Consider the following 21,813-nt stretch of genomic DNA (forward strand, 5'->3'; position numbering starts at 1 on the left):
GCCATTAGAACGGAATCAAGCTCCTTATTTTCTCAATATCGAGAACACCAGCTTTTCCCTCACTTTCTTCAATCCCATGTCGGAAAAGCTCCCCGGTTATATAACCCGCTGAAACGATCAGGCTACAAATAACGGTGTTCAAAGTTGGCCTGTCAGTATCGGGAAAAATTTGTTGTTCATTAAGACACGTGAAAATCGGCCGAAAAATTCAGTGATGAAAGTTTTAAAAATATAAATATTTAAGAGTGATTTGGGCGTATAAAGAAGACCACGCGTCTCATGCGTTGATTCCTTATTGCCACGATTCCCAGTCAATGGTTAGTGCTTTCGACAATTTTCAAGCACCATTCTCCACAGGGAATATTCCTGTACAGGCTGAACCTAAACTATTTCAAGGAACATGGTAAATAAAAAAATGGCGGCTAAAATTTGAAAAAAATTGAAAAATAAATGACATTTGTTGTGATAACAACAATAATAAAAACTGTTTTCGACACAGACGTTGATTCGCTTCTTAGAGAAAGTTTGTGTCTTCATTTAAAAATAACAAGAACAAGGTGATGTCTTACCGCGTTCTCGAGTTATCGTTTAGAGAAAACGTTTGTCTTCAATTTTCAGTATCATTCCTTATTCTTCATATTTTTTTTTTACGAATACCACTGATTGTCATCGACAAATATGTGACAAACAACTCAGAAATAAAAAAAATTGCGTATATTTTTTTAGTAGTTTATAAAGGCAAATTGAATTTTTACCACATTTTTCAAAAGCCTTTCCCGTCCCTCCGAGCTCAATTTTGCGAATTTTTCAGTTTTACTCGCGCCGAAATGTTTGGAAGAGACTGCCTAATATTATTGTATATGTATATGTATAGTAGTAACAAAATGTAAGAAAAAAAAATCGAAACAAAAAACTTCGCAATTTGTCGCGATGCCTACCCCCCTTAATTCATTAATATTTAGTATCCCGGAGGCTCCGCGGGGTTCAATTTCACGAAACTCGAGTAATTTTCCACCCACATCGTTTACGTATTAAAATTGCTAAAAAATGTAAAGGGTTGATTCCAGTCACCCGATTCACAGCCATGGGAAAAAATGAAAAAACCTAGAAGCTTAACGGTAATCGCTGCGTCCCGCGTCTCGAGTATCGTATAAGGAAATGTAGTTCCGGGGAATGGGCGATACTCGGGAGTGTCTAGCGTCGTAAAAATTAAGGAGCGAAACCACGACCCGCTCAACAGAGGTAAGAAACTCGCTGAAGTAGGTGCTGAAACCGCCAAGCTGAACCCGCGTGCGCATCCAGGATGCAGACGGGAGACTAGAGCACAGTAAACAGTGGGCGGAAGCATCCTTCGAGGAGTAAGAGAATGTGGAACAGGATACTGCCTGCACTCCCTGCATCGGGGTGGAAATTTTTATGCCCAACTTCCTTGTGCGGTCCTTTACCCTTATTACTGTCCACCGTTTTCTGCGTAAAACCATCGGCTGCAATCTGCGGGGAGAAAATGTGCAGAAATTGTTTATTCGCATCGGATGCTATTTTAGGCGAGACCCGAATTAAGGATCTTCGGGATAAACGGGACTCACCGTATGAATCGAAAGCTGAGAAAAGAGAAAACTGTACGTTCGAAAATGCCAATGATGCTCGACACGAATTATGTAATTAAATATTTATACCGTATGTGATGCGATAACGAATCTGATGCAATTCGAATAACACTCGCAAAGATATCAACAATTTCAGAAAAGGGTTTATACTTGAAAGCTTCTAAACGATTAGACTCTGATGTTTTTTTTATAAAATTCTAATGTCTTTGCACTCATTTTACTCGTTCATTAAAATCGCTGGAAATTCTCTGAAAAAGACACGCGAAATCTCAAATTATAACAGCTATCGTCGTTAGACGCAAACGATAATGTTGCAGATTTTTTTTTTTTTTTTGGGTCGATTTTTCTGTCTTTCTAACCTTTGCTCAATAACATTCATCCCTAATCCGCTTATTGGCTGGATATCGAAAGTCTACATCGCTCTTCTGCATCGTTATAACGACGTTGTATCGTTAAGAAGTGTGCATGCGGAAAGAGGTAATTGGTTAAATTCCCTATAACGGAGGGAAATACCTTACACATATACCTGTGCAAGTATACCCAAGGGGAACTCGGTCAAGGCTCCAGGGTATAACTCAAACCAATTAGCTCGTTACTCACGGTTCAAAACTCAATTTATTTCCAACCGAGATGCAGCCACTGATCTCAATTTTTCATCAAGTTATCAGTTCAAGCGAGCGGAAGCGCATCTAGGCTGCAACTAGCTAGTCTCGCTGCATTCGCCGCCCCGTCGACCAAGATAATCAAACTCCGATCCGCCGAGCGCAAAGATAATCAACCAATTCATGGAAATATCTATCCCACAATTTTGGATTCCTCTATAAAGTAGTTTCAACGGTAATCCAACGACAATTTTTCTATGTGATGAAACTGAGGAGGAGTCGAGAATTCTTTTGGGGAAAAAAACAGCCCGGTGCTTCAAAATTCATGGAATTAACTGGAGTTTTACGGGTAAAAAATTCCTATTCGAATAAATCTACCAGCAGCTTTCGTGATCGGCTAACTTGCGCAAAAATGATTGAAACAGGAATGAATATATCATTGACTTTATTCCTGCATCCATTGAGCCGATCATCGTGGGATAATTTGGGAGCTATTCTAACGATCAGGCTCAAATCCTCCATCGTTTGGTAAACGATATTACCGATTTAACAGTGCTCGATGTCGGAGCGTGAGCTTTCTTGACTGCTGCAGGGTGAGCGACTTAGACTAAGTTGATAAGCGCGGTATTATCGCTGGGCATGCGATATATACGGTGCATTAATCATCATGAGACATTTCGCCGCTAACCGAAAGCGATTTTATACCCTAATTCAGGGATCTCAGGGCCACAGCTGCTTCTCGGCAATAAGTTTCAATTCAATGGGTGTAGATATTTTCCTCGACCTTCATATTTACGAATAAAGACTAGGTTGTTTTTCATCCGTAGACTTATTGGTTAATTTTCTTCTCTCATTTTCCAGAGTATAACGTTAGAGCTTGTATAATTAAATCTATAAGTTCCAAGCTATGGCGATTTTAAATTGAAATCATCCAGGGGTTGAACTTTTCACTGTAGGTGATGAACTTTCTACTCGATTAATTGGTAAACGGGCGTCACTGCAAGGTCTCGCCACTCTTGACGCAGGGTCGTTTACGTTTTTATAACTTCACATTCTTCGTCTGGTCAATTATCTTCCCGGCCATATTAATCCCCGTTAATCGTTGCGGATTACATTCAACTAAAATATGAAAATACAAAGCTATTAATCATAATATACTCTGCAGATGCAAACCTAATTAAAAATCTGATTTTTTTGCTGATTGCAGAACCAACGGAAGATTGAGGATGAACCATGCAACGGACCTAAGAATTCTAAAGCGAAGATCTTACGATTGGGAGTAAAAAAATGTGAGACGTCGGTTGAAATACGGGACTAAAAAACTGCCAAGAACTATGAAACCGGGGAAAATGTCATCCCCGAAGTTTTTCACCCACGAGATAAATCCGACCTAAGATAAAATATCGCGCGCCGATCGCAACGCCTGTGAATAAGATGGAAACCCTGGCTGCGGAGACGCTGCCGACATCCATAATGGCCGAATTTACGACGAGCCTCGTGCCGGCGGTGACCAGGGTCGACAGCCGACCGGAAACCAGCCCGGTAGCAGTGATCCTTGCGGTTTCCGTCGTCTTTATACTGTCTCCGTTAACGGTGAGCGGGAACTCGGTCATACTCGCCGCCTTCTACAGGTACAAGAGGCTCAGGACAGCCTCGAACTGCCTCCTCGCCTCACTGGCCGTTAGCGATCTTGGGGTGAGTTTCGAAAATTGATTTTCAAATCGGATGACGGAGAAAAAAAAATAGCATCGACGATTCCAATTCATTAATATTGATTTTCAGTGATATTATTGAGCTATACCTTATCGCGTGATTCTTTTATTATGACTTATGGTTCGTCAATTAGTGATTTTTTTTCCATTGATTTCGCATCTTACCCCTGATTTTCAACGATTTCCAAAGACTCCGGATGATTTTCACTGATTTTCTGGATTGGGCAGAATCACGAGAGGTCATCTAGATGGTCGCGAATCGTTTTAAATCAATGAATATTGATTGGTAAACTAGAAATCCACGAAAGCGATGATTTCCATGATTTCAGTCATCCCGATTTACTACCTATTGTTTCAAATTCCATTTCCGTCATTCAAGTTTCTTTGATTAACTCGATTTCCAAGCTTAGTATTTATCATTCTCGCAGGTCGGCGTCTTCATGCCCTTCGGAATGCATCTCGAGCTTTCCGGGATACCCGATGACGGTGTTTCCTCCCTGTGCATCGCCCCCTACTGCATAGTCATCACCCTCTGCAGTGTCAGCGTCCTCGTTACCGTCGCCATCGCCGTTGACAGGCTCACTTCTCTGGCCCAACCTCTGCGTTACAAAAATATCATCACCCATAGCAGCATTGAGAAATACATTGCCGTATTTTGGCTCTACGCCATTGTCGTCGGCTTGTCGCCTCTCATATACGCCGAAGTAACCGGAAGCACCCAGTCCCACAGGTAAATCGCCTTTCTCTATTCGGAGAATATAAAAAACATCCAGATTTATCCATATAACATTCACTTTTCATCTTACACCTAGAATACACTCCTATTATACTTATACAGGGTGTTTCCGAGTAAACGCTGTTGTATGCTGGGTTGCCTATGCTTTAGGAGAACAAATATCGATATAAGTTATCGGTAGGAAGCGCCTTTGAAGTTCTCGCAATTTAGCTGAAACTGTCCGTGTTGCCAAGTTGCGTGGATTTGGTCGAGCAGTTGTTTTGTTGTTTATAATCCACGCGGAAGCGTTCAGTGATCGCGTTCCAAAGTCACGTTACAGCAATTATATTACTTGACTCGACTCAATCGGTAATGACTCCGTAAGTCTGTTTTACCGATATTTATGCTCCTTGGTGATAGGCAAGCCAACATACTACATCGCTCCCTCGGAAACAGAGTGTATGCAGAATTGAATGACTGCTAATATTTTCAAGTTATATTCACCTACTCCGCATGCGTTCATCGAAAATCGTCAAGAAAGTTATTGTTCCATTCTTACGTGAAATTTCAACCTGGAGTCGATGAGAATAGTAATTTTGTCGCGAAAATCTTTCTGCAAGGAATGCAAAGCGAGGTAAAGATCTCCTGCAGTAATCGACGCCAATAATTTAAACCTCTAAGGAATTTCATTCCGTTCACGGTGCGAAATGGTCGTCGATCCGCCTCGTGAGAAATCCCATTGTCAATATCCTATTTTCCGATTCCCCGAGAGAGTGTATACGGAGAGATAAGAGGGAGGTTTCAGGTCAGGTCAACGGCTCCGAGTCTCGGAGTGGAGCAATTTTCAGGAACATAGCAGACAAAGTAGGTACGTGCGATGCAGAATTTATCGTCTTGTGTAGACGTGCAGCATCCCGTTAACCTGTATTGTAGATATACCTATTAGGTATGTGTAGAATCTCAAAGCCGGAACGTAGATGTACTGAATTCCGGAAGCCGGCGGAACTTATCGGCGATACGTGAGGTGCAATTTCAAAGTGCATTTTCCGGATCTGTCGGGTTTTTTAAAAAGAGCCGTTCGGTGGTACACCGGAAGTCAGCATTGCTCCTTCCGTGCCGTGGCTTGAATCGAAAATGCTGCGAAACTGGCTGACGAAACGTAAAAGAGTGCAGGAAAATATACCAATTTTTCAAAATTAACGACTTTCCGGCGTGGAATCGGAAACTGGAGGAAAAAAGAATATACCAGAATTTTATTAACGAATAAATTCTTACGAAATTAGGAATACAGTAGTAAGCAAGGGATTGATCATTGTTATCGGCATTCTAAAAGATGCCCAGAAGCCAATTTATGCGGAAGTCTCGACTGTATCTTTTTTCACCATTGTGAATTTTGTAATCTTCTGTAATTTAGACCCACGGTTCGCAAGACTTTGGCAAGCCCGGGAAGAACAATTACCTCGTGAAAATTACTCTTCTGTGATCTGTAATCACCCTGGAATTTAGACTAATTTGAGAAACTTGGTCCCGTAGAGTATTTCCCTCAAGCTGTAATGAGGTTAACCTTCTGGTGTAGAAATCGTCTCGCATTACCGATCGTTTTCCACAGTTCGTAAAGCCCAGGACGAGTACCGTGCATCAGTTGATTGCAATTTGCATTTAATTACGTTGTAATTAGAAATTACATATGTAATTGCACGAAATGAAACACAAATTACACTTTCTAATTAAAATGTAATTAATTTCAAAGTGTACCTTTCCCCAATGAAAGTGTAATTTTTGTTGCAATTTGTCGTAATCAGAAAGTATGAATGTAATTTGTTACCATTTCTTAATTTTTCAAATTCAAATTCTTCACAAAGCCTCCGAGCTTGACGTTGAATAACAGTCAAACTTGTGTCTCGTTGGATTATAAATTTATCGCAGGTACATTAAAACGGATGTATCTCATCTGACTCAATCACCTGCAAATGGCGAACGGAAAAATCTCTCCAAGAATATTCATCTACCGGAATTAATCAACGAATAGAAAGATCTGTTTTTCATTAAAACTGCATACGACTAAGTGGATTTACACGTAAAAACTAATAGTAGAGTTATTTTACGTGCGAATTCGTTGATAGCAAAATGTTGAAATTTAGTGTCCAAAATATTTGTCTGGACCACAGAGACTTTTTTTTTAATTACACCTAACTTGATTAGATTCGGTCAAAATTCGAAAGCTCCTTCATGGTATGTTTTTTTATTTCATTTTTCTTTCTACTTCTGTTCCGACAGATTTTTCACCCGACCATACGTCTCGGAATAATATGTCCGGCGATTGCTCGTGGCACTTTGAAAAACGGAATCACGTTCAGTGAAGTTGAAAGGCTACTCGGTTCGCCCCTCACTATATTCCATCAAATAATAATGTTTGTCCACGTGACTCGCCCCTTCCGCTTGCCACCGGTTTTTCCCTGCAAGCTTTCTTCAAACAGAACACCCCCGGATCGAACGGTCGACAAACCGCCCTCGGGGATATTGTCGGGGAAATTTCCTAGTTCCTCTCATTTTCCCTCGAATTTCTCGCGGTTACACGTGTATGAGCTGGAAAGTCTGCGTACCCAACTCCGAAGCACATCGGTACACGTCGATGGTTTCCTTCCACGAATCGTTCAATCAGCATCACGGGATACCGGGAGTGAATAAAGCCTCGTGTTCACCGTAATAATCTCAGAAATATCATAAATTACGCCCGAAGCTCGTTCCGTTCGACATCAGAGCTTGCAGAAACACGCCGCCGTGCTGGTTTTCGGAAGCGTCACATTACGAACATTCTTTGCTTTTTTCGCTACTTTTACTCAGAAACGTAGTTGCACCGGTCGAGCTTCCCGACTTTAATAAACTATCCGCAACTTTGAAGTTTTCTTTGATGAGCAAATAACTCCGGTCGACTTTCAAGCAGAAAGATATTAAAAACGATCGACTCGCCGCAGTTGTGAATAGCGAAGCAACAGGTTAATGATGCGGTGCAAGCTCACGTACCCGTTCCTATATCGTTTCAATCTTCCTTACTCGTCTTCGCTGCACATGAAACGTGATCAGTAGCCTTATTGTTTAAGTGCTAATGAGAAAGCGTACAGCCGTCTATTTTTCTCACCTTTCATCAACGGGCCAAAAGTTGAGAGCGGACGTTCGATAAGTCGAGAGTCCAAAGGCTTAAAAGCTGCTGTCAATCGGTTTCATCTCTTCGCCGTGAAGATCAAGTGGGTCGGCGGGTTGTATACAGGCTATTTTTACCTTGGTCTGAGGTTATCGATTTGGACTTGGAGCAACACGCTACCTTCCACCTTTCACGCGCTTTTTCGCTCTTGCCGGTTCTTCGGTCAAGACATTCTAAGGACGAAATCCCTTTTAGAGACGGCCTTCAGTCATTCCAGCCACTACTTCTTCTTCTTCTTCTTCTTCTTCTTCTTCTTCTTTTTCTTTTTCTTAGTCTCCTTCCCTGGTGAAGGATTCGACGTCTGCCTCTGACGCGACGAGCTTAATACTACCCACCTAAGTAGTTCTTTCAACTTCCGCGTCAATGAACTTACAACCTCATCGCAAACCGAGAGTTCGCAGAACTGACTAATTGTCAATCGTATGATTCTAGGATGTTTCAGTCGGCGAGCAGACGTCGGGAAACGTCTCTTCCTTATACGAATTATGAAGGTAAAAATTATTTACTTTTTGAGTTGGCGAAGTCACTGCCAGTCTACAGGATCTTTTGGAGAAAAATATTAAGAATATGTCTGGGCACTGGTACATGATATACAAGTCACCGAGGCAGAGGTAAAAGAATTCTCGAACTTATCACGGTTTTTCTCTGGAATACAGAAGCCCAAGGCACTTCGTGGAAATCAGGTTTTGCTAAATTAAATGACAAGCATCATATCGGGTAATCGTAAAGAAGGCTAGTTTTCCATGGAAATAGAAATTCGCATTTCTCCTTTCATGGTATACTTTTTCACCAAAAAAGAGGGGTACGAAAATAAATACGAACGATCGAAGGAAAAAGAGGATTTCTCCGAATTTATCCACACATCGTAGTGCGCATTTCCAGGGTTTCTATCACGACGAGGATCGGTTATTTCCTGGACATGACAACAGAAGCAGTGGATTCAGGATCCTTCCACCTCGCTTCACACAGAGCTTGCACCACTTCTCAGTATCTCGCCAACGTATTTTCACAGCAGGATATTTCAGTACAGGTTATTTCCACATCTCGGCATAAATATACGGTCTATCCATTATACGACACGTGCGATATACCGGGAAATATCACGTAGGTATAACCCATTCAACTGATAGCAAATAAACTCTCGAAACGAACGGCAACTTTGACTAGAAAATGCGTGTGAATAGGTTCGCAATGTTACCCACAAAATACAAATTACTCTGTACAGCGTAGAATTGGAAAATGAAACGAGGAATTAAGTGCCTGGTCTCAATTCTACGGTTGATTGCGATACCGATAATTTTATTCAAACATTTCTCTGAGGGTGGAATTTTTTTTCAGCTTCACATTTGTCCGTTACCATGACATATCACAGCTCTGTATATATTCGTGATGTAAATACAGTCATTTTGTATGAATAAATGCATGAATATAAATAAACGTGCAAAAAATATACGGTGATTTTCGGTACAGGTCTCGTCCTTCTCGAATGGCAGTGGCGAATTTTTTACCTGTCTACGTCTGTATGGCGTCTCCGACACACCGCTGCACCGTCATGAGCTTGAATTAATTATCAAAAATCTTTGAGGCTTAAAGCAAAATTTCCATATCCAGACACGTCGGTCTAAAATATTCTTCGACAATTTTGCTAATTCGACGTGCATAAAAGGTGGCCAAAATCACCCGCTCATTTCGATCGTGAATAATTTATTCACTGTGTAGGAGTTGTCGTAAAGAGATGCGAAGAGCTTATATGAACCGAACCTTGAGCACTGACAGCTGCGACGTATATAATATACCCGGTACGCAGGATGAATAATTTTACCATGTTGAGGAAAAAACTGGAGCTGAAACCTGGATCGGAACCTTGCAATTTCGCGAACTGACGGTAACTTTTCAATACCGCTGAAAGCTCCTTTATTGAAAGGGCGGAGGCGAAGCTCCGAAACGAAAGGAACTGTTTGAGATTGTAATACGTGCGACACAGGAATAATTGAAATTCCACACCGCCTGAGTAAGATTAATTTAAATCGCGTGAGAACGGAATTACAAAACGTACTCTGCAGGAATCGAGGGAATCAGGAGTAACGGATCCTCCTCGGTGTTTCAAATTCTATCAAGACGACACCCGCGCCCGGCTGGTAATTCCGTCTTCGATTGATCCTCGGCGTAACTTTTTTCCAATTATCCGAAGCAGGTCTAAAAACGCGATCTGTACCGATATAGAAACGGTTCGTGAGACGCTCGCGTTTACTACTCGCAAAGTGATTTTCGCACAAGAAAAAAGTCTTGTTTGAGAGTTTGTTTAGTTTGCGAATAACGATAGCAATTTCACCCCACTAGATGCAATAATTTGCAAATTTGGTACGTAATGCATTTTTTTAGGGTCAAGTAAACAGAAAAAAAAAAAAAAAGACCGGCAACGTGCCTGTAAATTTTCCGTAATGAACTCACGAAGAGAGCGAGCTGTGTTCGTAAATCTAAGAGACAGACCAGCTCTTTGTTAGTAATTTTCACACTATCGCCACGCAGGGCTGTCTGCCAATTACCTTTGCCCTTGGCTCAAGGTCGCAGTTGGTGGTCACATTTCCGGGTACAATTACTAAACGATAACACTCTCCAATTAGCTAATTGGCACGTAATCACCCCGCCTATCTTCGCCTGCCAATTCACCGAGGAATATTTCATTTGTTAAGGTTACCATGTACATTTAAGATCGTATACCGAAATGATTATCGTTAGAATAAAGTTTTAAATGTCATTGGAACTGGATGAAAATGCTGTCGAGTAACTATTTAGCGTAATTATATAGCTGTCGATACAACATTTTATGTTAATCGAAGCACGAAATCTGCTGGTTTAATTTACTACATTTTTTCTAGTTACTTAATCATCAAATTTCGCAATTACATTTATGACAGTAAAATATAGTACGAGTGACTATATCCAAAAATAATAGTAGCACAGTTATGCTAAAATTTCTGTTTACAATGAGAAAAAGGGAAAAAACGCCATTTTCATTTTGTACCGAAATCTATAATATTTTTCGCTCGCGGGAAATGATCGACCGTATAATAACCACGACTGTAAATTTTCCTCGTTATTAAACCCAAGTCCCCATCAGGACCTATAACAAGCTCGAACGAAGACACAAGGGTGATCGGTTTTCGTCGCAGAGGACAAAATTCAATTTCCACCATCGTGTAAACTCTCTCTCCCCCTCTCTATAATCATATTCCAATCCAATTTTCCGAAAATACTGTGAAAAATAGACCTATAAATCGACCCTCGTAAAAAGTTGTCAGGGTAATCGACAGGCGATAAGCCTCGACTAAATTTTCTCACGTCGAATTTTCCTCTGTTACAGCGGCAGCTGCAGGTTCAGCGCTGCGGTTTCACCGCCCGTCAGGATTTTCCTCGTCGTCGCTGTCTGGGCACCGAGCGCTCTTGTGCTCCTCGGGTGCTACATGTACGTATACCTGGTGGCCCGGTCTCACGCCAGGGCGATATACACCGTGGAATTGTCATTTCGACACCAAACCCAAACCCTGGCCTTGCCGAGATACGGCCAGACGCTGGCCCTGACGGTCGGCGCCTTCCTGGTGCTCTGGCTACCCTTTCAGGTAAAATTATTAAAATTTATTAAGATTTAGTCAATGTTTCTGAGGAAAAAATTACTTTTCTCAAAGGCACTGGCTTATGGCACTTCCGAATTTACGTTACACAGGGAGTTATTGGCTTTAATTTCACTCTGCGAATCGCGTTTGCATATATTTTTCTCCTCGACTTTATCTTGTGATATCCTTGTTATACTTTGCCTCGAAGTAAAGCATCTCTTGAGAAGTTTGATGTACGCAGGTGAAATTTTAATGAATTTAATTTAGGAAATATTTTTATTTTGTCAGTGAGTGGATATTTTATTTTGAATTTCTCTTTTTCTGTTTGTTTCCTTCGGGTATTTATTTTAAGTTCATCGCCTTATGACGGACGGACTTTTCTTCCGACTAAGGAAATATTAAACATTTGGCTCGAATTATTAGACTCAATCCACGTATCTACAGGAAATTAAAATTAGGAGTACAAAAATTCATGGAGAACATTTATAGAAAAATTACACTCCGTACGTGAGATCGTAATAATATTGAAATTTTAATTTTCCATACTTCCTGGTTTGGAAATTGCGACAACATGTACATGAAACCCTCGATCAATGAGTCGATCATCCAATTCTGAAGTAAAACAACTTAAAATTACACCGACCAAGGGGTGGAATTTACCCCTCTCTGAATGTATAATAACTTTGCGTCATTTCTCATCTCCGATTTTCGACAAATATTTGAAAGCCTCCGAAAATGGAAAATCTTTGCAGAGATGTTCGTAAAATTTTCATCGGCCATGCAGCCTCTCAACAAGACCAATGATTTCCATAATTTTATTGCGCCAGAGGCAGTTCGTCGTCTCCCGATCAAATTCGAACCCTTTGTGATAATTCGTTTGTATTTTCGTTAATTACACGGTCTCTTTTAGTGCGCGAAATTACTCGCGTTTCTTACGTTAATTTCGAAGTTTACGCTGCCGTTTGATTTCATTAAAATATCCCTATATACATATAATACGCGAATGTTGAAGCACGTCTGTACTTATCTTATATATTTGAGGACCACTTTTAACTTTAACAAAAAAAAAAAAAACATTAAAGTCAAGAGCAAAGGAGAAGAACAAACCCCAGTCTATTATACTCATATCTGTGTGGAAAAAAAATTGCGCTTCTCTTGTTCGGTCGCGAAAGAGATATAATAACTTGAGATGTACCTATATATATATATATGAAGGGAGACTTGGAATAGAGGACAGAAATAAGAGCGAATTTTTTCGTCGTAGAAATACGGTGTATCACTGAAATACACAGTATTATTGATTTTAAAATTAAAACTATAGACTTCCAATGAAATGTTAATTAATAAATTTCATTAATCAACGATATGAGTCATTTTTGTCGCATTTATAAATTAATAACATCATTATTTCAAACGGTTCGATGTTTGAGGCCTGATAACTCCGAAACGACTTACCTTACGCAAATCTTTATTCAGATCTTTTTTGTAGAGCGTAAAATTTCCTACAAGAACATTTTTTGTTTATATCCTCACACTGATTCGTTTTCGAGCAATAAAGTTCTAAATTTTTTAAAAAATTTTTTCCTATTTTATTTAAATGGGAAATAGAAAATTGAGAATCGCCACCTCTAAATATCAATATTAAGAGCTCATATTTTACCGAAGTCATTTTTGAGGGACACTCGGAAGATTTTTCAATATTCTTCGAAAAAAAAACGTCGGTTTTTTTGAAACACTCCGATACATATGTATAAATATTTTACAGGAATTCGTGGTTTTTTAATTTCTTGAATACAATTATAATCGTATGAAGACATTGCGACGAAATTACTGATCAGAAAAATTGCCTCGTTTTATCGCAAGTGAAATATTCTGATACTTCGATGTTTTTCCAACGGTATATAGTATAATTAATGAAAAGAATTATGAGATTATATCAAAGAAGAAAAACAATCGTTGATAATCTCGGGTGAACTTCTCGTGAAACTTTGCTGAAACACATAGCGCACAATTTTTAATGGAATATTGAGTAACGCAGAGCTGAGAACGTGAGCATACATAATGCAAGGAAGCAGCTCAGATCAAGGTAAATGTATGCTAACGGATATTTTCATTTCCTTTTCTCCGCGGGTTAGTCTTTTGCATGTACACTCTGTACGTATGCATATATATTATATAAGGCACCTGCAAACGTATAATATTATGTACGGCTCGATCGTACCGCAGCGATATTCGCGAGGGCAAATAAATTTTTCATCGCCGAGGGACAGAACGAGAAATTGATTACGCGTACAGACAAAATTTACATCGAATATTATGGTGAATTTTATTCGAATACTAGACGATCGAATCCATCGCGTCGTCGGGAAATTTTATCCGAAAAAATTTACATCGTAGACACAAAATCGAGGTCCACGTCCCGTTGCCTATGTGCAAATATTAAAAACACTTTCGTAATCTGAATTCTATTTTTTATACGTTGATAAAAAAAATGTGCTGCCAAAATTCGGAGACTCGATTTGAAGGGATGAAGGATGAGAACGTTATACTAAGTCGTGAAACCCACCTGGGTGTACAAGGAAAGTTGGCGTACAGGGAAAAATGGTGCGAGCAAAGTTGTAATAAGCAGTACGTTCTAACGTATATTGTATATAATATAACACGCATATACGACGGGCGTAAAATTGTGCGGCGCCCTTGATAATAAGCCGGGATTTATTATACACGCAACTGCACCTTTAGCAGTCTCTTGCAGTTTACACAGGGATATGTGTTGTTGTTCAGTTTCACCCCTGCGTGCAATTATCCGCGTCGATTATCTATCGGCGTGTGAAATTCTTCCCGAGCGGCAATGTCAACAGAATTATTGGTTCAGACGCAGGTGAGTTGAGTGCTTTGTGTTATATAACAATTCACACGAATCAAATTTGCAGTTCAATTGATTCTGTCGCATTTCGAGTACGACATATATTATTTTCAATTTATATTTTCTTCGAGTCTCGAAGCACGAACGCAACATCGCAAAATGGTACGCTGAGAAAAATTTCATTTGTTATAGTAACTAGAGAAATTCAGTGAAGCATGTATCGTTAAAAAAACTGTTTAAATATCGTTGGATTTACGAAAAACGAAGTACACGTAACCATTTTGGGATATTGTCGATCCTTTTTTGGTAATCGCAACGCAAAATCAGTTTGTGAGATTTACTCTACTTTTTTAGTTAAATAAGGCATTAACATGAATTTATTGCTGCACAAGCATTAAATTTTCGCAACAGTCGCAAGAAAATATAGTAACAGTGATCGTAATGAGAAAGAATAGTAACGGATACCAGACTTGCCGGTAACAGCTAGAAAACTAATGTTCATTTTCTACCTAGAACTGTATTTTTCGATTGTGGTAAAAAATGAAAATAGTTAAGGACTGAGAGGTAACCGGAACTAAAAATTTCTCTCTAATAGTGTAATAATTAAAAAAGGGTAAAATTCAGCTCTGAACATTCGACGATTACTGCTCGGCGGCTACTCGAAAGGAATACAGAGTTTGAGTAAGGAAGAAAACCCGGCTATTATCGGGGAGAGGAAAATGAAAACTTGGAACCCAGTGAAAGCACAAGGGACAAGAATTTCACACGGTACACCGTTAGCCAGTCAATTTGACAGTGGAGAAAGGTTCGGGCAGGATCTCGACGAAGCGCCACAAACGACTGGAAGGCATGAAACCGCGTCTGGAGCCGAAACCCCGATCATTCAGAAACTCCACTCGGATGAAAAGGGTAGCTAAATAAGCGAACACCGTTCTCCGGCTAACTTAATATATAGTGTGGAGAAAAAGAATGTATAGAAAAAACATTTCTTCCACCGCTGTATAAATTCGGGTAACTTATATTTATACGTATACCGCAAGCTCGTCCTTCTTGCATGGTAAACATTTTTTTCTATGTAACCAAACCTTTTTACTGATTCCTTTGCGAGGTAATGAAAAAAGCTTTTTTAGCACTCTAACCTCAAAATCGTGACTACGACGTTGCGATTTTTTGGCCTTCGTGGTAAAATTACCGCTCGAAACTCGTCCGAATAAAGTATCCATATACTCGTTACGAAATGTACTATTTCGTATATGAATACAAATTTATGCTCTCGGTTTTTGTTTACTTATTACAAGTGCTTTTTTAACGATTTTTATTCCTGTATTTGTATGGAAAATCAAGTCAAGAGTCACTGAATTGAATACTTCGAAATTCACCTGTAGAATATCGGTTTATTCTCATTTGATTGGCAATTCACAGGCTTCTGAAAAGACTGTAGAATTTTGCCGATAAAATTCACGGCTTACAATGTTGTCGGCATAAGAAATTTTACCCATCTTATATTGTATCTCAATCTGTGTATAAATTCGTGGCTTTCAAATCTTAAGCGGATTTCCACCACCGGGGAAAACTTTGAGACGACCATAACCGATATCGATCGGTGCAAGCTACGACGAAAAACGAAAAATACATAATAAATAAGTCTGTGAGATTACCGGTTGTGAATTTTACATATATATACATATATATTGTATATAAGCCTGGGAGTCTCCACGAAGCAGAAAGAATATTTACCTTCCGTTAGCGGTATATTTGCTTCTCTACTTTTACGAGGTATAGTAAACCGTCATTCAAATGAGTGAATTCCAAACTCTAGACTAGATCATGAAAAGTTTTGATTTTTGTAAGCGGAAAAGGGGTAGGCTGAAGAAAATATTGTACACTTTTCAGGGCCGCTTCTTTTCGTTTTTTCTATTTTTCATAGTTATGTCCCAGCATCACTGGCTATAAATTATAATAACAACTCGCGGATAGTCATATCATCATAAATTCGATCAACTATAATTTAGTCGTTGAAGGATGCAGCACACTTGATATTCATTTAAATTCCGTTAAATTCAATGAAAAAACGTCGGCAAGTCCAAAAGCTCCATGCGACTTTACGACTTCTAGAAATACATTCACAGTCACCTCGTTAGTTCGTACGTAATTCACTTATTTATTGAACCATCTTCTTGTTTCTAGAACTAATAATAGCTCGTCAGAAAGTGATATGAAAATGAAGAGTCGACGAAGAATTGATTGGAAAAAAAGATTTCAAAAATGGATACAGATTTTTTAAGTAATCTGACGACAAGAGTAAAACAGGTATAGTTTCACTCTATTGTGATGAAGTATGAAAATCTGAAACTATACTTGTGTCAGTGTGTACAAATAAACCGTTAACCTACCGCGAATAACAGATATCTGGTATTTCAAATCTAACCACGTATATTTTAGCCAGCCAAAAACAAAACGTAACTCAAGATTCTTCTTCAGTAGGTACAACGATACAAACCGAGGGGCTCATCACTCGTGAAGTCTGATGTGCACTTTTCCGGAAATCTTGTGAAATCTCTTGAAATCTTTGAAATCTTTGAAATCTCATGAAATTTTCTGAAATATTTTAAAATCGTTTGAAATCTCTTGAAATCTTCTGAATTTTTTTGAAATCCCTGAAATCTTTTGAAGTCTTCTGAAATCACCCGAAATCTCTTGAAATGTTTTAAATTCTTTTGAAGTCTTTTGAAATCCCATGGAGTATCTTGTAATCATTTGAAATCTTCTGAAATCAAATGGAATCTTTTGAAATCCTTCAAAATCTTATAAAATCATTTAAAATCTTGTGAAATCCCCGCAACCTTTTGAAATGATCGTAATCTTGAGATCACGTGTACATCAAATCGATGCGTGATCAATCCCTCGATACAAACCGATGTCACTGTGCGAGATCTTGGGAAGCATTCGTCGAAAACGAGACGCTGAAAAAGTAGAAATCGTCGCTAAACTAATCGGTGGATGAACATTTCTGTTACAGACCTGCATGCTGGTCGACATATTCTGCGGGACGAAGATACTATCTGAATGGGCGGTAATCTGGCTTGGACTCCCGATCCTGGCCCACAGCGCGGCAAATCCCTGGATCTACGCGTTTCATCACGGCGAGATGCGCGTTGCCGCCGGAAAGATAGCTGAGGACCTGGTCGCCCTTGTCGGAGTGACGCCGAGTCGTTACGGATGTTCGCCGACGAGAAGAGGGTCCAACACGAACCTCGAGTTGGCGGAGGTGATAAACAGCAACGACGGGCACAGACCACGGCCGGAAGACTGCTTCGCAGCGAAGCACCACAGCGTATGCGCGAGCCGGAAGTGCCTCGAGATGTCGAGCAAAATGGCGGACATATCGCCGGAGAGAGACGCGGTCGTTGGAAACTCGTCGTTGGAGAGCAGGGAGGAGGACATAGTCGAGGAGAACATCCACGACCTGACCAAGATGCTCGACCCGAAGTACATAGTGGACAGGAACCACGTGATAGACTCCAACCACAACATTGACAAGATAAAGAACCTAAAGTACCTGCTCGATCCGACCTTCAACAAAATCCGGCACCTACGCAGACTGAACCACAAGAAGATGAGCGGCAAGAACTTCCCCAGGTTCCACGACCCGAAGTTCATATCGTACCAGAACCTGAAGAGCGACGGAACCCTGAACCCCAAGCTACTCCAGCTCAACACCATGTCCGATCCCGTGTTAAACGCCGAGAGTCCCGCCGTCGAGACGAAGGACTTCAGCGAAGCGATTTGCACCCCGAGCCTCTGCACTCAGCGGAGGAATTCGAACCTGGCCTCGATGTCGGACCCGAACCTGAAGGCGGCAGCGGCCGGAAACGCGGCCGATGTAAATCTTCGGGTGTTTCCGGCCTCCAGGGTCGCCCCCGAGAGTCACAGGTACTCGGTTCAGAGTCTCGACCACAAGTGCGATCACGGTCAACTGCACTCCCGGCACGTCATGCAGTGTCGACAGCTGATAGAGAACCAGAGGCGACAGAACGGCTACGTGAAACCGCAGCTGACGCTCCACAGGCACGCGGATTCCGTCAGCCCGATACGGGACTTGCGGTTTCAGAACTGCGTACCGGTTCACACGGATGACGGAATATCGCCGAGGCCCTGCGGCGCTCGGTTTTGCCACCAGCACCAGGTACTGCCCCCGAGAAAAATGACCATCACGACTAACAGGCTGGCCAACTTTTATCACCCGGACTCGAGCCCCGATCCCTTCAGGCGACTGGGGCCCAGCACGGATCCCACGATGCGGTTGCTACAGGCAAGGCAAAAACTGGAAATCCTGAAGCACTCGGAGTCCATAAACACCATCGAGCCCATGTCGCATGTCCGACTGCTCGAACCCTCCAGGATACTGAACACCTTGACGGTGCCTACGATACACTCGGAGCCTCCCAGTCCGATAGACCCAATACCACTGGACCCGCTCAAGGAGGAAGAGACCCTCAGGGGCTTGGATTCCACCCGGTTTCCAGTAGCCGAACCCCTCAGGCCCGAACCGCCGGTTCGCCGGAAGGTTAAAAGTCCAGCGAGGCACTCGGACCCGATAGTCCCACCGGTTTTACTCAACTTTGAAGACTGCAGCGACATTCATCCTACGAACGGCATTTCCACCAACGGATGGGACAGTGATCGGGGGGGACTTTTCGACGGGGAAAGCCTGACCGATGTGCCCGTCGATTCGGGCAAGTCGAAACTTTCGGAGCCTGTTTTTTCCGAGCACAACTCTACCCGGCACAACTCCAGAAGACCGTCGGACTCCCGGTGGTCCGAATCCTCGCGGAGCCAGGAAATCCTCTCGAACATAACCGAGCATCGCATGTTCCCTTCGTCCTACTCGGTGAATAATTTTCAGAACTGCAACAGCGGCAGCGACCTCAACGACGTCGATTCCATCGACCCATTCATGTGCCCAGAGGCCCTGAGCTCGTCACTCCAGGAGTCCTTCTTCAGCGCCGAACCCTCGGTACCGGGTTCGGACGTATTCGCGTCCTTCGACGAGACCGACGAGATCGGATTCACCACCGACCTGCAAGCGGAGAGGGAACTGCCAGGAACTCAGGAAGCTCCGGTCTGCTTCACCTCCTCGATGTCCACGACAAATCTCAAGAAGGTCGAGACCTCGGAGATCGAGACCCAGAGCCGGTCAACGGAGTCCGTCTTCAGGGCGAATATCGTTCCCGATACTTGCGCCGTACTGAGAATCGAACCTTCGATACTCAGGCTCGAACCGTCGATACATCGGAGCAGACCTCACATACGACCCGGGAAGGGGTACATCCTGAAGGATCCTTCCAGACAGACTTTGAGGCTTGCTCCGCTCGCCATTCCCACACCGACGGACATCTCGACGCCAACTTTTGACTCGGTTTCCGAATTCAATGGTGAAAATGGCCTTGGCGTTGGCGTATGAGACTTGCGAAGGTCCGATAAGGTTCCTTCATTTTTCCCAATCCTTCATAGAGGGAGAGCTTGATCCTTAGCCGTCATATCGAGATTTAATTATACACCGAAGTCAAATGAAGTTATAATAATTTGACGACGGCAATCGAATCGAACGAATCGCTAATAACGAAGCACACGAGTCGCTTACTTGGAAAGTGAGCGAAACGATTAAAGAATCTGAGTCAATCAGCACTTATCGACAGAAATTATTGTCATGGAATCCTTGGACGCTTCATCCTTAGTGTCATAGCTGTATTTTTCGCCCACTATCGACCGATCCGTCAGCTATTGTCAAGGGTATGATATGCAATCGTCCAACCCTATTGTAAACGGGGACGGAATATCAATTGTATAGAGCCTGTGCCTGCTGAATAAACAGATAACGGTTTTAGCAGTACCGAAGGTTAATCCGAAACCTAGATTCAGCGAGCCATTAAAATACATATTTACGATAAGCGGAACTCACGATCTGATAACCAATTGATGTAAGCCACGCGAAAGAACAATTTTGTATATTTCAGGCGCAAGGACGCGGCATGGATTTACTATTATCGAGGAAAATGCTGCAGTGCCAGCTGCAGTCTATTCTTTCCTATCGGAGAATTATGTCAAAGTTGACGTTCGATATGCGTGTATCATGCATGTGCAAGTGATTCGTTGGCTTCATCAGCGTGTCTGGTTCTATGCATAGGATCATCTGCATGCTGCGATGCATCAAGATTCAGGAAATTTAAAGAACTCGGTGATCTTGAGGAGGACGTTGTGGAAAATCAAAATTAAATTTTAAGATGTAAAGAATACGTTATACACGTCGGGAACCTGAAACACCAACAAGATTTTCAAAGAAACAGTACCTTGATTTTTAAAAAAGCACCACAATTCTTGTCATTCCATTAAAGGTTTGGCTCCCATTGAAAGTCCCCTTATATTTCATCTATATCATATCCTCTTTGAAAAAGTCAAAGCCAACGGTTTTGAATGGACTGCGCGGAATTCAACACTGAATGGTAATTAATTGAAAAATCTCAACTTGATAATTTACATAGTGATCAAGGTGACAGCAAACACTGAGATTATTTACTTTCAGAGTAGAGATAGTATATTTAAAGGTAAACTCTTGCGTTATTCAGACGGCAGATCCGACTTTGTGATAACTTGTTGAGGTGATTATTGTCCACAATTACCTTTTTTCTCCCACGACATGCATTCAAAATCGAGCTAATTGTAAAATACGAGATGTTGGGTACTTTGATCAGTGATCGCGAAGTAAAAAGAATCCCCGCCAAGTTGTATGTATATATTGTCTATGTAATTGGCTCATGTGCATATAAGGGACTTATCCCAAGCGCATGATAAGTGATTATTATTACTATTATTGTTGCTATGAGAAAAATTTTGACGTCTAATTGCGGCAGTTAGAATTGGTATACATGCGTATGGTTCTTAAATAATTTCGACGTTTGACAATAAAACGATCATTTATTTGTACCTATGTAAAAATTAACCGATTCACAAATGATAATGTGTAAACCATATAATAACATACCATAATAATATCTGAACAACGAAACTCGATCGTAGAGTGAGATATGAGAAGCGTATCTGTTATGCGCAAAAACAGGGTCTGATATAATAACAATTCGTCAAGGAGATTCCCATTTTGTTCTGTCAATTCTCACGTAGTTCTTATTCTTAATTAAACGCTTGCGGCGGTATAATATCATGTTTAAGGGAAAAAAGATGAAAATTTTTTGAAAAAAATAAACGAAAATGATCCGCCAATGTCCCCCCCCCCCATACCGTTATATACGTGTACTTATAATACATAAGTATGTATGTACATGATATCATTTAGCTAGAAGGTAGAACAGTTCTAATATTAAATTGTTAATTATTATTACTATATTAATTCTATATCATAATATTATTCAAAACATTTCGTATTTGGAATTGAGAATTTTTGTAATAACATGAGCAACTTTTACCGTTACTAGCTGGA

General features: G+C 41.1%; 1 protein-coding gene across 3 annotated transcripts in view; it reads left to right on the plus strand.

Annotated features, from left to right (window-relative positions):
- Nucleotides 1-20,003, plus strand: part of LOC107225933 — a 64,956-nt gene extending 44,953 nt beyond the window's left edge. The window contains exons 2-5 of one of the 3 annotated variants that reach the window (XM_046731228.1): nt 3,417-3,904; nt 4,350-4,651; nt 11,203-11,458; nt 17,338-20,003. In XM_046731228.1, coding sequence (XP_046587184.1) covers nt 3,644-3,904; nt 4,350-4,651; nt 11,203-11,458; nt 17,338-19,782 — 3,264 coding nt within the window. In that variant the 5' untranslated portion in view covers nt 3,417-3,643 and the 3' untranslated portion in view covers nt 19,783-20,003. Of the gene's footprint in view, nt 1-3,416; nt 3,905-4,349; nt 4,652-10,551; nt 10,623-11,202; nt 11,459-17,337 lie in introns of those variants that run through there. The other 2 variants (XM_046731229.1, XM_046731230.1) reach the window with 2 other exon arrangements.
- The last annotated feature ends 1,810 nt before the right edge of the window (nt 20,004-21,813 follow it).

The sequence above is a fragment of the Neodiprion lecontei genome, chromosome 2 (genome assembly GCF_021901455.1).
Source record: "Neodiprion lecontei isolate iyNeoLeco1 chromosome 2, iyNeoLeco1.1, whole genome shotgun sequence".
In the NCBI taxonomy this organism is placed as follows: Eukaryota; Metazoa; Arthropoda; class Insecta; order Hymenoptera; family Diprionidae; genus Neodiprion; species Neodiprion lecontei.